This window comes from Aquarana catesbeiana, linkage group LG02 (assembly GCF_042186555.1).
Source record: "Aquarana catesbeiana isolate 2022-GZ linkage group LG02, ASM4218655v1, whole genome shotgun sequence".
Lineage (NCBI taxonomy): Eukaryota > Metazoa > Chordata > Amphibia > Anura > Ranidae > Aquarana > Aquarana catesbeiana.
The window spans coordinates 295,848,838-295,866,168 of record NC_133325.1 but is presented as its reverse complement, the minus strand read 5'-3'; the positions used below and the strand labels follow the sequence as shown (position 1 = coordinate 295,866,168).

General features: G+C 43.2%; 1 protein-coding gene across 2 annotated transcripts in view; it reads left to right on the top strand.

Annotated features, from left to right (window-relative positions):
- GRTP1 (growth hormone regulated TBC protein 1) overlaps positions 1-17,331 on the top strand; it is a 122,711-nt gene that overhangs the window by 62,877 nt on the left and 42,503 nt on the right. For both annotated transcript variants that reach the window (XM_073614550.1, XM_073614551.1), the window contains exon 6: positions 4,618-4,714. In XM_073614550.1, coding sequence (XP_073470651.1) covers positions 4,618-4,714 — 97 coding nt within the window. The remainder of the gene's footprint in view (positions 1-4,617; positions 4,715-17,331) is intronic.

Sequence of the window (17,331 nt, the reverse complement as noted above, 5' to 3'; positions counted from 1 at the left end):
ATGTTTTAATGCAAGCAGTGTAAGATCCTAAATTTGACCTGGTATCCGCCTCCTGCAGTCCTTGTACATCAGGGCTGGAGTGTGAGAGAAAGCAGTAACACAAGAAGTCAGTTCATGTGCTGACAATAAGAATGCTGATATGAGAAAGGAGAGAGACAAAAAGTTGAGCTCATTGCCGTTTGGCTTCTGCTTTCATTGTCCTGTCTCAGGCTGGGGTAGGGCCAGGACGACCTGGGCTCAGAGAAAGTGGGTAGGATGCTGACAACCAGACTGAGGACATCTAGTGGCAGTAAAGTACTGTGGGTAAAATACCTGGAATAAAGCCAAATATTGCTGCAAAAGTTGTCTTTGTTATTTTATTATTGTGCTTTTCATTTTTTTCATATTTTCAGCTATAGTTCTGCTGTAAGAGAAACTCATGGCATTATTCTACAAAACATTACTCTAATATTTAGTGCTAGTTCTGGAAGTGCTATGTTTTCATGAAGGAACAAAGACATACAGTATTCTCTTTGCAACATGTGTGGTTTGCCTCTTAAAAATTGTCACCATATCACTGCAGATGTTTTTGTAAGGGCTTTAAGTGGTTGTAAAGGGTAGTTACCGTGGCTGGGCCAATGGCCGAGCTGTCTCTGAGCCTATGAGGAGAGAGAGAGACCAGCACTGCTGCGGATGGGCACACCGCTGAATCGAGATAAGTCTTGGGTAAGTATGAAGGGAGGTGGGGGTGGCAAACAACTAGTGGGACATTTTTTTATCTTAAGGCTCGCTTCACACCTATTCAGTATGTTTTTGATCAGTTTCTGCAGTGCATTTTGCTGTTTTACACACGTATTTTTGATGCATTTTTTTTGCACGTTTTTTGATGCATTTTGGGTTTTTGAATTTTTTTTTTGCCCAATTTGTTGTTGGGTGGATTAAAAAACACAAATCGCAGCAAAAACACACTACATGCTTTTCTGCAGCTTCTCTATTGAAGTCTATTGAACCAAAAAAAGGTTTTGCTTTTAAGAAAAAAAAGTCCCTGACCCTTTCCAAAAACCCAGCGGCTGAAAAAAAAGAATAGATGTGAACGTGTCCCGTAGGAAACCCTGTTAAAAGGACTGTAGTGCATTTCTGCAAAAAGCACCAAAAAACGCATAGGTGTGAACTGAGCCTTATACAGGGAATGCATTAAGGTAAAAATCAAGTCTATGCTTTAGAACCCAATTAATTATTTGGTATGAGGATGAAGGTTATTTGCTGTGATGTATCCATGAATGCAGGATATTTGATCTGCTCTTGTGGATACATCACAGTAAAGTAAATGTAGAGATTGTCCCATTGTAATGCACTTGGAGAATTGCTGTTTTTACTTTTTCTGGCATGTAATCCTTGGTGATGGATTGAATACACAATGTCAAACAGTGCTCTCTGCTCTACTTAGTGTACTGTAATTGTGTTTATAGATGAAAAGCTTGCATTGCAGTGAAGCTCGCATCTCAGCAGTTCAAGGGCAAATCAGCAGTCCCCAGTCCAAATAATAACCAGTATTTAGCGTGTTTATGCTGTGCTATTACATTTAGTTGCTATTGCCATTACTATTTAATATTGCAGTCCTTAACTGTTAAAACCAATATTTTAGTTTGGGTAAATTCAAACTGCTTCAAGTGAATGCGTAGCAAGGCTAAAGATGTTCAATATTTATATTATTAAGTGGTAAACAAGCTTTTGCTAACCTCAGTAGGTACAGGCACTGTGGAGAAATTAATCTTCAGGGTTCACCGTGAACACTAAACACATTTATGATGTTCTCTCTTAGCTCACCTTACAGAAGTAAGAACATGGGGATGAACTGACCCTAATAATTCTGCTGTTTGAAAGTGACCCTGCAAGCACTTCTTTAAAAATTGACTGAGTGACTGCATCTTATCAGATGCAGTCACTGGGTGTTGGAACAGCCATGGAAGTCACAGCAACCTGAACACTATAGCTGGCATTTGTGAAGTTCATAGATTTTCTCGTTTGAGCCGTGAATGGTGAAAGGCCATTTTTACTCTCCATTACTTCAGTAGTTTTCTTTTTGAACACAGGGTTGATTTACTAAAACTAGAGTGCAAAATCTGGTGCAACTCTGCATAGAAACCAATCAGCTTCCAGGTTTTATTTTTTAAGCTTAATTGTACAAGCTGAAGTTAGAAGCTGATTGGCTATCATTCACAGATGCACCAGATTCTAAATACACCAGTTTGAGTAAATCTCCCCCTGTTTGTTATACAAAAATAAGAAGGGTAACTTTTGTAGTTAGTCTTGTGCTGCACTAGAGTCTGGGGTTTGATCTTTAGTTGGGCTGTATTGGAATGTACTTTTGTATGTTGTTCTCAATATTTGTATTGGTTTACTTAGTTAAAACAAGACATTGTGAGGTTAATTGGTATCTGCCTAGAATTGTTCTTAGACGTGTGTAGGTGCATGTATACTTTGAGATATTGGATTGTGGACTTCTTTGTTTTCTGAGCAGGATAGGAGAAAATGGGGGGGGGATGATCTGTAAAGCACTGCTGTCAACTTTTTCTTTACGGTCTGTGATCTCTGTTCTAACGTTTAAAATGTAACAGAGGTTCTCACCCTCTCCCCACTTTGTCCAAAACTAAAAAGAAAGTTGACTTTAGATACACCTAAAGCCTTATGCCACACATAGGCATTTACATGCTGACAAAAAAAAATCATTAGCACATTTGGGAAGGGAACAGGAAAAACTCTTAATACTCGTGAATTCATCTAAATGCACTTAAAGTGGTTGTAAACCCACTGACTGGCCTCAGGTGATACACAGAGATGATTCCTCCTATATAAGTTGTACCTGTTTATCTGCTGCCTTGTCTTCTCTACATCTGTTCAAAGTGCAGACTTTTATAAAGCTTGTGAAATTGCACTCTGCAGAGCTCAGTGAGCTGATTGTAAGAAAGAGTCGCACCCCCCTCCACACAGGAACAGAGCTGAAGCTGATCTGCTGGAGCTCCCTCCTATGTCACCTTTTTTCTCTTGGTATCAGGAAAACTTATCAGAAGTAATTCACGCAGATTGCAGAGAAACAAAGCAGCTGATAGAAATTAAACTTGGAGGTTGAATTACTAAAACTGGTGAGTGCAAAATCTGGTGCAGCTCTGCATAGAAACCAATTGGCTTCCATTTTTTATTTTTTGTTAAAGCTTAATTGAACAAGCTGAAGTTGGAAGCTGATTGGCTACCATGCATGGCAGCACCAGATTTTGATCTCTCCGGTTTTAGTAAATCATCCCTTTAGTGCTCTTAACTGCTTCAGCCCCGGAAGATTTTACCCCCTTCCTGACAAGAACACTTTTTGCGATTCAGCACTGCGTCGATTTAACTGACAATTGCGCAGTCATGCGATGTTGTACCCAAACAAAATTGACGTCCTTTTTTTCCCACAAATAGAGCTTTCTTTTGGTGGTATTTGATCATCTCTGTGGTTTTTATTCTTTGCGCTATAAACAAAAGAAACACAATATTTTGTACTTTTTGCTATAATACCCCCCCTTTTTTTTTTTTTTTTATTTTTTTTAAAGCAAATTTTTTCTCAGTTTAGGCCGATTATGTAGTCTTCTACATATTTTTGGTAATAAAAATCACAATAAGCGTATATTGATTGGTTTGTGCAAAAGTTATAGCATCTACAAAATAGGGGATTTATAGCATTTTATTTATTTATTTTACTAGTAATGGCAGCGATCTGTGATTTTTATCGGGACTGTGACATTATGGTGGACACATCAGATAATTTTGACACATTTTTGGGACCATTGGCATTAATACAGCAATCAATGCTATAAAAATGCACTGATTACTGTAAAAATGTCACTGGCAGTGAAGGGGTTAACACTAGGGGGCGATCAAGGGGTTAATTGTATTCCCTAGTGTATGTTCTAACTGAAGGGGGGAGGTGACTAACTAGGGGAGATGACAGATCGTTGTTCATACTTTGTATGAACAGACAGTCTGTCACTTCTCCCCTCAGAGAACTAGGATCTCTGTGTTTACACACAGAGATCACGGTTCTCGCTGTGTTCCGAGCGATCGCGGGAGCCTGGCGGTCATCGAGACCGCCGGGCACTCGCATCGGCTCCGGGGGCCCCTAGTGGCTGCCTTAAGGGCGACGTAACCTGCCGGCGATTCGCCTGCCCGTGCCATTCTGCCACAGTATAACTCGGCAAGCGGTTAATTGAGACAAGCACACACTATAGAAGGATATGCTTTGTTTCTACTTCATGTCTGAGGTTTACAACCACTTTAAATGCTAGAGGTGTTTAGCGCTTGAGAATTCATTAATTTCAATGATCAGAATAAATTAATATTCTTGCCAATTGAATGCATTAAGGCTGAAAACCCTAATGCACCTAAACACGTGAGCAAAACACGGCTTTAGATGTGGTTTTAAGCAGCTTTTTTCCAGCCAGGGATAAAAGGCGTTCAGAAGAGAAAATCGAATGCCCTGTGTGCATGAGGCCTAAGGTACAGCATTTGTGTACAATCAGTTATTTTCTCTATATTTCAGATGATTTGTAATACCAGGATTATTATTTGTGTAAAAAAACATGGGGTGTGTCTTTATTGCAGGGTATGAATTTTCTCACTGGATACCTTATTTTGGTTACTAAAGATGAGGAAAAGGCCTTCTGGTTGTTGGATGCTCTTCTTGGACACATTTTGCCTGGTATGGTGTTTTTTTGTTTGTTTGTTTTTTTTTACTGAACGCTTTTTGTAAATTGTCAGATCAATCCAATCTCCTTATGAACCGGTATACATGAATCTTTTATAATACTGTAAGTTCAATACTCTCTATGGCAACCTTTCTCCCAAGGCTCCTGGGCCATGGTGTCCTCAGAAGAGCCAGACTAGGAACTATATTAGGAGAATAAAATATAACTAATATTTATAAAGGATAACGTGTCTCCGGAAGGTTAAAGGAGTATCTCGTGATATATCCATCTGGTACATGGCTCAAGAAATTTACCTGCTACCTATGTATTACACCATTCTTTTTTTTCTCACTACAGCTTTATTTGTGAGGTATTTATTCAGTCACACCTGTCTTAGGACCTAGTCGTACCATTGCGTTAAACGCATTTTCCATGCATAATTAATTTTTGGTGTGTTTACTGTGTTGTATTAAGCACATTACAATGCAAGACACATTGAGCATGCAATTTCTTTCTTTTCATTATTGTGATATTTTGTCTCCATTTTTTGGATTCTTCTTTCTTCTTTTTTCTCCTTTCTCCTTTTTCCTTCCTTCTTCCTGTCTCACATTTGCCTTGATTGCAACTGCAATGGACTACCTGCAACACTTTCAGGGACAGGATTTCTAGTCATCCAGGTCACTGTTAAACTTCCCATCCTCGAGGTACCATCCATTGCCAATGGGTGACGGGGCACACATTATACCTTTCAGAGAATGTCTCATTATGGCTGCTTGGTAGCTTGCCCTTTTACAGTCTTGGTAAAGGGCATTACTTGTCAGAGGCATGGATAGTTCTGGCAAAGCTGACGCTGCCATACAGAATGCTTTGTATCTTGCATCGTTCACATTTTTTGCAGATGACTGGGCATACAGGTGGCACACATATTTGCAAAGTAGTTCAAAGGTAGACTGGCCCAGGTTAAAACCGTTTCTCACAAGCAACAGAAAAAGCCTTTTTTTTGCCTTTGCCATAAAAGGCGCTTGTAGAGTCACAGCCTGAGAAGTTATGGATCTCAATAAGTGCCAAGCACACACTGGTGCCAAGAGCTGAAGACACATTTGCTAAGTCAATGATCCTTGTTTTGTTGCCAACCCATGTAAAAAAAAAATATACAACCTACTAGACTTTAAGTGGTTGTTAAGCCACTCTAACAAGTATGCACCATCCGTGTTGTCTCACTATGCATTGTCCCCCTCCGTGTGTTTGATTTATAAAAAAAAATGCTGTAAATACCTCATGTAAGAGCCGAGATCTGCAATCACATGACCGACTGAGTCTCTCCTTTCCTCCTCTGTTATATGCAGAAGGAGGGGCTGAGATTCCCCTACTGGCGTCACTCGGGAGAGGAGGAGAGACCCGGTCAGCCATGCGAACGCGGATCTCTGCTCTTACATGAGATCCTTACAGCATTTTTTTAATAAATCACACACAGAGGGGGACAGTGCATAAGGAGACAGTGTGGATGGTGCATACAGGTTTGAGTTCTTTGAGCAGCAGCGGCACTGTCACAAGCTGACAGGCAGGTAGGGGAGGGGGGGAAGGAGGACACGGGACAGCAGGCTGCAGATGATGGAAGCATGCAAACTGACCACAGTGTCAGGGCTCAGCAAGCCATGATTACCATGGTCAGTTTACAGAGGGGAGGGGAGAAACTTGCAGGGTCACCCAGGTTTTTTAGGTGTTACAGGCAGCAAAATGACATAGGGCAAGCACTATTTAAAAGGAGCAGGATCTATTTTATTTTTTTTTTTGGGTTAAAAAACTCTTTAAAGCAAACACTGCCACATTAGTATCAGGGCTCTTAATGACTACAGTGTGATGCTTCTGTGCAGCATTATTTGCATGAAAAAACACCCTGAGGTCACATTCCTCATGATGACATGTCAGATCTTCAACTTCACCAAGAGTTGCAAACCCTCCATTACAGTCACGCGGTGACACAGGTCTCCATGTGCTATGTACAAGCTTAAAGCCCATTTCACAGTTTTTGAGGTGGACCTGAACAGACGCTCCATGCAGGTCTATGGAACGACTGATGTCAGCGGTGACATGTCCCCTGACATCCGATCTGCTCTACTAAATTCAGGCGATGAAAACCCTATTTTCCATCCGTCGATCGGATGAAAACTGACAGGTGTCCGTTTTCATCCAATCCCCCATAAAGGAGAGCGGGGCTCTGACAGTGCAGAGACGGACCCGTCATCTGTCTACTCAGTGGGGATCAATGGAGCGATTCCTGCTGAGCAAAGCGGAGTCCGTACACTGACACGCTCGTGTGAAAGGGGCCTAAGTCTTTACCCACAGTTGTAAGATCAGCATCTTGCCATACAACATAGAGAAATTCTGCAAGTGCCTCTTTGTCTGTGCCATCTGATAGAAACTTTTTCCATTGTGTTGGTGTCTTCTGATTCTGTCCATAAATTTTTACCTGTTGTGTACCACCACCAGCTCTACGTGACAGTTCTAGATTTTTAATACTCATTTCAGGATACCGGTCAATCACAAAGTCTATCCATGTACAGTTGTGCTTCAGAGCAAGCTTGACTATGTAATGCAATATTGTCTCGGCTAGCTCTCCAAGGTACATGGTATGGACCGAATGCAGTGGCGGCCCATCCATTAGGGGTGCCCGGACACCGCCCCCTCTATCCACGGCCTCCACATCCTGATTAATGCTCTATGATCCCTGGCTGCCACTTCCTATTCATGTGTCTCATCCCTTTCAGGGCGCTGGGCACATGAATTACAGCGGTGGGGTTTTTTTTTTTTTTTTTTTTAAGCACCTGATTAGAGTCAGTGGCTCTAATAGGCTTCCAAATAAGGTGGGCTTGTGGCACAGAGCATTGCACCATGAGCCCATCCAAATTCGCTGTTGCAACACTGATCCTCCTCCCGGCCATCACTCATCACCCGATTGGCTGAAAGGACAGGTGATCCTATTGGGTGCCTAGGAGGAGGGGTGGAGACGCACAGCAGAAGCGAGCAGGAGAAGACACAGGAGCCGATGCCCGCCGCAGCCTCATGTCTGTCGATCCCTCCTGCTGCCCGAAGTGCCCACCGATGCGGATGTGCCTGCCGCCCAGATGGGGTAAGTGCCAGCAGACAGCAAGGGGGGGTTTGAGGTACCCACCAGCTGCCACTGATCGAATGGCTTGAATGACTGCCATGCCATCGAACAGAATAGCTCCATCAGCCAGAACTTTGTGAACTTAACAGTCTCCACATTTGGTTTCCAATAGATCCAGAAGAGCTGACTTGTTGTTTTTAGCAAGTGAACCATCAGCACTAACTAAAGGATATGAGACTGTTCCCAAAGAGTAGGTCTATCTTTCTACTTTTACCTATGACGAGTAGTCTGGAGAATAGCTTCTTGTTGGCACGCAGAATCACTTCCTTGCCTGCTGCAGATTTCTTTTTTGTCTTTGCTTGGTCACTAAAGGTCTTCGATTTTTGTGTTTTGATGGGAGAAAATATGTCAACTAATGGTGATAACAGTCTTTGGTTCATAAACTCTTTGACAGTGTTTTCCCTCTTTTTCTAAAGCTGCAAGCAAATCTCTCATGGTTTCTTCAGCAGCAACTGTCCCAGAGCTAATACATACAATGCCATCTTGGTGTGTGTCAAAAAGATTCAGCATGGAATCTAGGATCCATATGATTCTGGTCACAGCCTTTTCATCAGTATAAATTTGTGTGCTGTCAAGGTCTTTTCGCTTCCTTGTATGAGGACATTTACCTGCCATTGTCTCATATTGTCTTGCTATGGCAAACCCTTTCATGTTGCGACAATATCCAGCGATATACTGCAGCTCGATTCTGTGTTAACCCTGTCCAACCACCCTTTGTCTTGGAATCTCTGTTGCATGATTGCTCAATGGCCTGGTCACAAGCAGTCGAGACACTTGGACGTTGGACAGTCCACTGGCCTTTAACACTGAGCTCACTATGGCAAGATGGATGTGTGAGGGGCAAATTGACCATTTCCAGCCAGTATGCAGTTAAATACCTAGCATAATTTACACGATCGTACGCAAAAAAACAAGGCATCATCAAGAGCACTGTTGACAGGTGAAGCTGCCAATCCAATTTTCGTGTTATTCTCACACGAGAGTATCTGTACCATGTCAATATATGAACTTCAAAAGGCAAACGTTGGGTTTTCTTCACTTCTTCTTTTCACAAAGTCTACATATTTGAAACACATTTTGTCAAATGTATCATTTGCACACAAAACATCCATTGTTCTGTCCTGGAATGCACATTTGATCTCATTTATGACATCCACATATTCATCTCTCTCCTCTGGCAAAGAGTCTAAGAAGGTGAGAACTATGATGCGTTGCAGACTCTCATACAGAAGTTTGCGTGCCTTCATGCTGCGGTTGTAGTGATGACCATTCATCACCCCATTGATGGATCCTGGGGCAACAACTTCAGACTCAATGAGTATGTCTTGCAGTCCTGCATCTCCAAACGATTTTTTTCTTAGAATGCCCAGATAGGACATGCATGTGTGAAATTCACCTAGTCTAATTACTACAGGGCTGTGCATCATCGGCTTTGCCAGAACAAAGTGACTCACTTTACCAACACTGTAAAAGGGCAAACTACCAAGCAGTCCTAATGAGACATTCTCTGAAAGGTATAATGGGTGCCCCGCCACCCATTGACAATGGATGGCACCTCAAGGATGGGAAGTTAACAGTGTCCTTGATGACAAGAAATCCTACCCATGAAAGTGTGTTGCAGGTAGTCCACTGCAGTTGCAATCAAGGCAAATGTGAGACCGGAAGATGTTCCTGTATGTCTACAAGACTGTCTTGTACCAGTTTATGTCGGTGCAAAAATTGTGCAAATGTTTCCCAAGAAAAAAAAAAGAGCTACATTAGACGATAGCTCTGATGACAGTGATAGGAATGAGACTGATGAGTGAGGATACTGTTTCATATTTTAGGGTGATTTTTGAGCTGTAATACATTTATTGTAGAATTGTAAACTTTTGGCATTAAGGGGGGGGGGGGGTTGCATTTTGAGCCATTTCAGCCAATTTGTGGCAAAGTGTGCGGCATTTTTAACTTTCTTTGATTACACCTTGCCTACTGAAAATTTTGATGACTACAACATCTGTCTTGATACATTTACAATGTGTATGTTTTATTTTGCTTGGTGTCAGTCTGTGAAATCGAAGCATATTTTCTACAACCTTGCCATATTATATGGTCTACATTTACTCTTGAGTGTATTAATGCACCAATACCTGTCTCAAAAGTTAAGCTCCTGTGTAAATATCAGTTTGAGAGATATTTTGTGTTGCTAAAATTAATACAAATAAAGTTACAAGAAAAACCAGCACCATACTTTTTTGGGGTTTTTTGCATCACAATTACATACATTTATGGATCGTGACAAAGAAACTGCAGGATATTTTGTGGAGAACTTTTAACATACTAAGTGCATAGGGGTGTTGTCCATGCAAAAATACATTTAAAAAGTAGTGCCTGTGTGTGGGAACGAAAATTCATTTTTTCCTAGTTCACCTTATGGCCTATGTTTCACATATGGCATGGTAGATGGTATTTCATGTAAACAGTAGCCACTAGAGGGTGCACCTGTTTGTTGTCTTTACCAATGAGTATAGCATCCTTGCAAACCGCTATAATACTCGCACCATAACTACGTACAGAACATTCAGAGCCCAAGTTTCTCTGAAATGCGACTCACATGGACTGTTCTCTCAGGGCAATTTTTTTTTTTGATAAGGAAAGCAGCCGAAATGAAAAATATAGCATGGTCCAGATGTGTATACACCCTTACAAATTTGGTAATTGGAGAGAGCTTTGTAGGCTAGGTTCACGCCTTTGTGTCTGTCTGCATTTCTGTGCTCCTTTTTTTTTTTTTTCATTTGTTTTTCATTTTGTTGCCATTAAATCCTGTGAGACCATAAATGTGCTTTGATGCAACAAAATATAGAGGTTGATTTACTAAAGGGAAATATACTGTGCACTACAAGTGCAGTTGCTCTAGATCTGAGGGGAAGCTCTGCTGATTTCTATCATCCAATCATGTACAAGCATAAATGTTGATTTTTTTTAATTTTTTTTTTCTTGCATTTTCCCCTCAGATCTAGAGCAAGTGCACTTGTAGTGCACAGTATATTTGCCTTTAGTAAATCAACCCCATAGTATTTTCCCCTAAGCCCTGCACAGTTTCCAATAGAAAGGAATAGGAATCCTCTTGTGCATCAGGCAAATGCCCTTTTTGGTGTTTGATAAACCAAAGCCTAAAAATGATGAATTGTAATTAAGCGAGTATGATTTTTGTTTATACTATGTGTTTAAAGGTACATGCCAGTCAAATCTGATAAAGTATATGAAGCTTTGTCTTTAGGCTGACTTAATTTGCCACATGCTGATTCTGACTTGACAGTATAAGCTTACGATTAGCTGGATACACTTCACAGGTTGTACTAGCTAATGCAGATTGACGTGAAGTTGGTCGGTCCCTTTAAATTAGAGCTGCACGATTCTGGCCAAAATTAGAATCCCGATTTTTTTTTTTTTTTGCTTAGAATAAAGATCACGATTCTCTCAAGAGTCTTGCGGTGTAACATCATCTTTCACATCATACAAAACAAATTGGGCTAACTGAATTAAATTGAATGAAAAAAAAACAGTAAAGTGTATTTTTTTCCCCCAAAAAATTGCATTTGAAAGACAGCTGCGCAAATGAGGTGTGACATAAAATATTGCAACAACCTCCATTTTATTCTCTGGGGTCTCTGCTAAAAATATATATATAGAATGTTTGGGAGTTCTAAGTAATTTTCTAGCAAAAAAATGATTTTAACTTGAAACCAGTCAGAAAAAGGTTTAGTCTTTAAGTGGTTAAACTTCCCTCATTTACAGACCGAATTTCATTCCTTTTGATCTAAAGAACAAAATCTTACAATGTTTATAGTTAGCTCAGCAGCTGAAGAATATTGTGATACTTGGCAGACTGCCTGTTTTTTCGTTTTGTTTTTTGACAGCTGTCTGCTTGAGCAGAAAATTCTCTGCATAGAAAGAATCAGGAAAATGCTTTAAGATCGCGAGGAGGGAAAAAAATTGCGATCTTGATTCTTAACGATTAATTGTGCCGCTCTACTTTAAATTGTCTGTTTTCAGTTTAAAATGAGTGGCCCATGTACCCTTAATGACTACTGGTAACTGAGTGAATGGTCCCAGAGCCTGTTAAGGTTTATGAATGCATTGTATTGTGTTGACATAGAAGTATCTGTGTGGAATTGACTACTTTTTATAATTATTTCTTGATGCTACCCTGCCCATTTATTTGGTGACCAGATATCACTAAGGAAAAATGGGGGACCTGGCTCCAGAAGGGAGCATGGGTTTAAAGGTGCCTGCTGTACCTTCTGCGAGCAGTAAGTATGCTAAGGGATGCAAATGACCCATTTACTATGTTATTGTTGATTTTCCACCTAGTAAACCTCTAGCTGCCTCCTATTGAGCTGGAGGTAAAACCCCACTAGTTGGTGTGAATAACTTCACTTTGCACATCTTTTGATACTTTTTATATCAGCCAATTGCATGAGCTTGCAAGGTCACACATTAAAGTTACACAAATGCAACAGTGAATAGCATTATAGTAATGTTCACATTTGGATTCTGAACTGCATCCCTCCATTGACAGCATAACACTTGCTCTGCTATGAACAAGCTAAACCGTTGTAAACCTTGATTCATGCTGTATAAATTTGTGCATCCTGTCTGAATACTTTAGGACAGTCACTTCTAAGTATAATGTACAAGCTATAAAGTGTGCAAGGAAGGGTGCCACCTTGTTATTTTCATTAATTGATGGTCCTTTTTAATCTCCTTTTAGCATCAGTGTAAACTTTCTTTAATGTTTAATTTATTAGGTGAAGCCAAGAGAGGACAGAGCAGTGTACTGCCTTCCAAGAGTCTATATGGGGGTTCAATTTCTTTTTTATAGTAAGCAGTGTTTACAAAGATGTAATATGCAGTATATAATTCTATTTCAGCACAAAATTGCAGTATGTAATTCTATTAAAGGGTTACAGTACAAAATGGAGATGCAGCAGTTAGTCATGGTTGGTGTAAAAAAAATCTGGGAAAAAAACCTACAAAGGTGCATTTATTGAATTGCATCCTGCAGTACATGCACACTTCCTCACACTCCTGGTTTGCAAATCCAAATGATTGAAAACCATAATTCTGTTTCCACATAGTACCCTGTAAGCTCTGTCTTTCCTAGCTGCAGCATAAGATCAATATTATATTATATGCTCTTCCAGCATTTTTATGACAGGGTAGACTGCATGAATCTTCTTGCTATTTCATTGTTATGCAGTCCCATGTGTATAGGATGCTGTTCCAACACACAATGTCCTGTACACTAATCTAGTTGCTCTGTGTTGAACATACAGGGAGCTTAGCCTCCCAAGTCACCCATTAGTTTCACACCTCTATATGGAGTTTTGAGTCTCCATTTTATGTTGAGTACATTTTGAGTCTCCACCCTCAGCTGTCAGATGTGGGGGGACAAAAGGGGACCTGACACTCATGTGATTACCAATAAATAACTTCAAATTTGCTTCTATTTGATTTTGATTTTGAAGGCATGGTCAGTGAAAGGATAATGTCTGCAGCTGTGTATTCACTATGGTATGACTTTACAGATACTTTAAAGTGTTTGTTACCCTAAAAAAAAAATGGATCCTGTTCCCTTAAAGCATGTTATACAGCACAGTGCTTGTGATGTATAATTTGGTCCCCTGTATCATCTGTAATACCTGGCTGATCCTGCCTGGCTATGCCCTCCCCCTGTAAACTGACCACTGTGTATCATGGCTGCTGAGCCCTGACGACGTGGTCAGTTTACGTGCTTCCGTCATTCACTGCTGTCTGCAGCTATCCTCTGTCTCGCTCTGTCGTCCTCCCCCCTCCCTGCCTGTCAGCCCTCACTAGCGCCGTTCTGGAGGAGAGAGCCAGGATTCACATGAGCGCCGAGGCGCTGTGAAATCCAGGTAGAAATTGGGCTTTTTTTTTTGTTTTTTGTTTTTTGTTTTTTTTTTATATAAAGCACAGGCACTAGGACACAGGTTATCCTAGTTATAGAGGGGATGATATAAAGATCACATAGTGGCTTAACAACCACTTTAAAGGTCCTGCTGTTGAGACTGGAAGAAATTTTGGTAAACTACAGACCTATTTTTCCTCTCCACAACATAGGAGGGAGATGTTTTGTGGTCCAAGTTGAGAATTGGGCGGGCCGATTGCAGTTCTTGAGGTAAGATTGAAAATGTGAACAGGACTTTAAAATGCTTTGAAAATCTGAAAGGATAAACCTTACTTGACACTTTTTAAAAGTCCTCTCAGTTGCACATTTAAAATAGCTTCATTCCCCCATCAACACAGTCATTTGATGGGGGAATCCCTCCCACTGAGCTACTGTGTTCTCTTCTGGTGGTGGGGGGTTCAGGGGGGTGCAGGAAGCCATCCCAGCTGGGAGAACGGTGATTTTTGCTAGCGACTATAGGCGATGGCAATAATTGCATGTATGAATCCGACGTGCTGGTTGTACCCAAGTCGTTCGATAAATCAACTTTGTGGCAATCGGCCTGCCCATAGATAGTTTGAATCTTGGCCAGTCCCTCCTGAACCAGCCGCAATTCGAACCATCTATGGCCAGCTTAAGGGCCTGTATTGATGGGCGTTTGTATCAAATGGGTGTCTATGGGCATTCAAACCCTGTTTGAAGCAGGTGAAATACAGGAAGAAGGCCAGCTGCAGATCAAATGTACTTGTCATTCATTTCTTAATGATCTCAGAAGCACAGCACTGATGCCATCAACAAAAGCCCAAATTCTATTGACACAGGCCCTAAAATAAGGGAAATTCTCAGGGTTTTCATCAGTGGCGTCACTAGGGTTGGTGTCACCTGGTGCGGTAAAACATGGTGTCACCCCCCTCATGTCTAGGCTGCCCAGCACCCTGCATGTAGCGCACGGTCATGGGACGCACCCCAAACCGGCCCCTGTAAATTATAGTGTAGGGTGATATAGTGGCAGGTTAGGGTAGTATAGGGTGGTATAGTGGCAGGTTGGGGTGGTATAGGGCAGGTTGTGGTGGTATATTGGAAGGTATGGGTGATATATTGGCAGATTGGGGTGGTACAGGGCAGGTTGGAGTGGTAAAAGGCAAGTTGGGGTGGTACAGGGCAGGTTGGAGTGGTAAAAGGCAAGTTGGGGTGGTACAGGGCAGGTTGGGATGGCACAGGGCAGGTTGGAGTGGCATAGGGCAGGTTGGGGTGGCTCAGGGCAGGTTGGAGTGGCACAGGACAAGTTGGGGTGGTACAGGGCAGGTTAGGGTGGCACGGGGCAGGTTGGAGTGGTATAGGGCAGGTTGGGGTGGTATAGGGCAGGTTGGGGTGGCACAGGGCAGGTTGGGGTGGTACAGGGCAGGTTGGGGTGGTATAGGGCAGATGGGGTGGCACAGGGCAGGTTGAAGTGGTATAGGGCAGGTTGGGGTGGCACAGGGCAGGTTGAAATGGCACAGGGCAAGTTGGGGTGGTACAGGGCAGGTTAGGGTGGCACAGGGCAGGTTGGAGTGGTATAGGGCAGGTTGTGGTGGTATATTGGAAGGTTAGAGTGGTATATTGGCAGATTGGGGTGGTACAGGGCAGGTTGCGGTGGTACAGGGCAGGTTGGAGTGGTAAAAGGCAAGTTGGGGTGGTACAGGGCAGGTTGGAGTGGTATAGGGCAGGTTGGGGTGGCACAGGGCAGGTTGGGGTGGTACAGAGCAGGTTGAAGTGGTATAGGGCAGGTTGGAGTGGCATAAGGCAGGTTGGGGATCCTCAGGGCAGGTTGGAGTGGCACAGGACAAGTTGGGGTGGTACAGGGCAGGTTAGGGTGGCACAGGGCAGGTTGGGGTGGTATAGGGCAGGTTGGCGTGGTACAAGGCAGGTTGGGGTGGTTTAGGGGAGGTTGGAGTGGCACAGGACAAGTTGGGGTGGTACAGGGCAGGTTGGAGTGGTATAGGGCAGGTTGAAGTGGTATAGGGCAGGTTGAAGTGGCACAGGGCAGGTTGGGGTGGTACAGGGCAGGTTGAAGTGGTATAGGGCAGGTTGGGGTGGCACAGGGCAGGTTGGGGTGGTACAGGGCAGGTTGAAGTGGTATAGGGCAGGTTGGGGTGGCACAGGGCAGGTTGGGGTGGTACAGAGCAGGTTGAAGTGGTATAGGGCAGGTTGGGGTGGTACAGAGCAGGTTGAAGTGGTATAGGGCAGATGGGGTGGCACAGGGCAGGTTGAAGTGGTATAGGGCAGGTTGGGGTGGCACAGGGCAGGTTTAAATGGCACAGGACAAGTTGGGGTGGTACAAGGCAGGTTAGGGTGGCACATGGCAGGTTGGGGTGGCACAGGGCAGGTTGGAGTAGCACAGGGCAGGTTGGGATGGCACAGGGCATGTTGGGGTGGTATAGGGCAGGTATGGGTAACACAGGTCAGGTTGGGGTGGTATAGAGCAGGTTTGGATGACTGGCACAGGGCAGGTTGGGGTAGTATAGAGCAGGTTGGGGTGTCACAGGGCAGGTTAGGACTCTATGCAGTGAGAGTGTGCTGTGCAGTAACTTACAGCATGCCTCATTCCTGCAGATGAACTTCGGGATCAGCCAGTATGAAGAGGTCTGTGGAAGGAGTGGAGGAGGCGGCGCGGCCACACCCACAGCTCCGCCCACTATCTCCTTCAGCTGCGGGATCAGCCAGTGTGAAGGGGTCTGTGGGAGGAGTGGAGGGAGTGGAGGAGGCGGCGCGGCCACACCCCCAGCTCCGCCCACTATCTCCTTCAGCTGCGGGATCAGCCAGTGTGAAGGAGTCTGTGGGAGGAGTGGAGGAGGCGGCGCGGCCACACCCCCAGCTCCACCCACCAACTTCGGCTGCCTCGGAGATATTGCAGATCTCCGAGTGACAGCTTAACCTGAAGGGGGAGTGTTATAGGCAGCTTCCCCCGCACTGCTGGATGCCCTGCTCGCACCGCTCCAAGGCAATCTATAGTAGTGTTTAGCGGCGGCCCCGGTGTCACCCCTCTGGTGGGTGTCACCCGGTGCGGGCCGCACCCCCCGCACCCCCATAGCAACGCCTCTGGTTTTCATGCATTTCAATACAAAATGTTGAATAAGGGACAAGAGAGGTATTGTATACCACAACCAATACTCCACAATGGTTCTTCTCTACGTTTTGATGGCTTCTGATTGTGTGGGACAGAGTAGCTCATTACTACAAAAAGGAACATGCTGCAGACTAAAATTCTCATCGTATTTGTACACCATGGGTTATAGGCTCACACTTTCATCTGGTTGGATACTGGCACCTCCTGGGGCATCTGCCTTAAAACCATACACCACTCGGTGAGCCTTCAGTTTTTTGCTAGGGGCTGAAGATGATCTCATCTCCTTCTCAGAGAAATCAACTTCAATATTTTAATAGTTTTTTCTTGAATATTTTCAAAAGTCTTCAATCAGCCCCCACTGTCCTCTAATGCCTACACAGAAGCAGTGTGTCTGAATCGGTGCAGC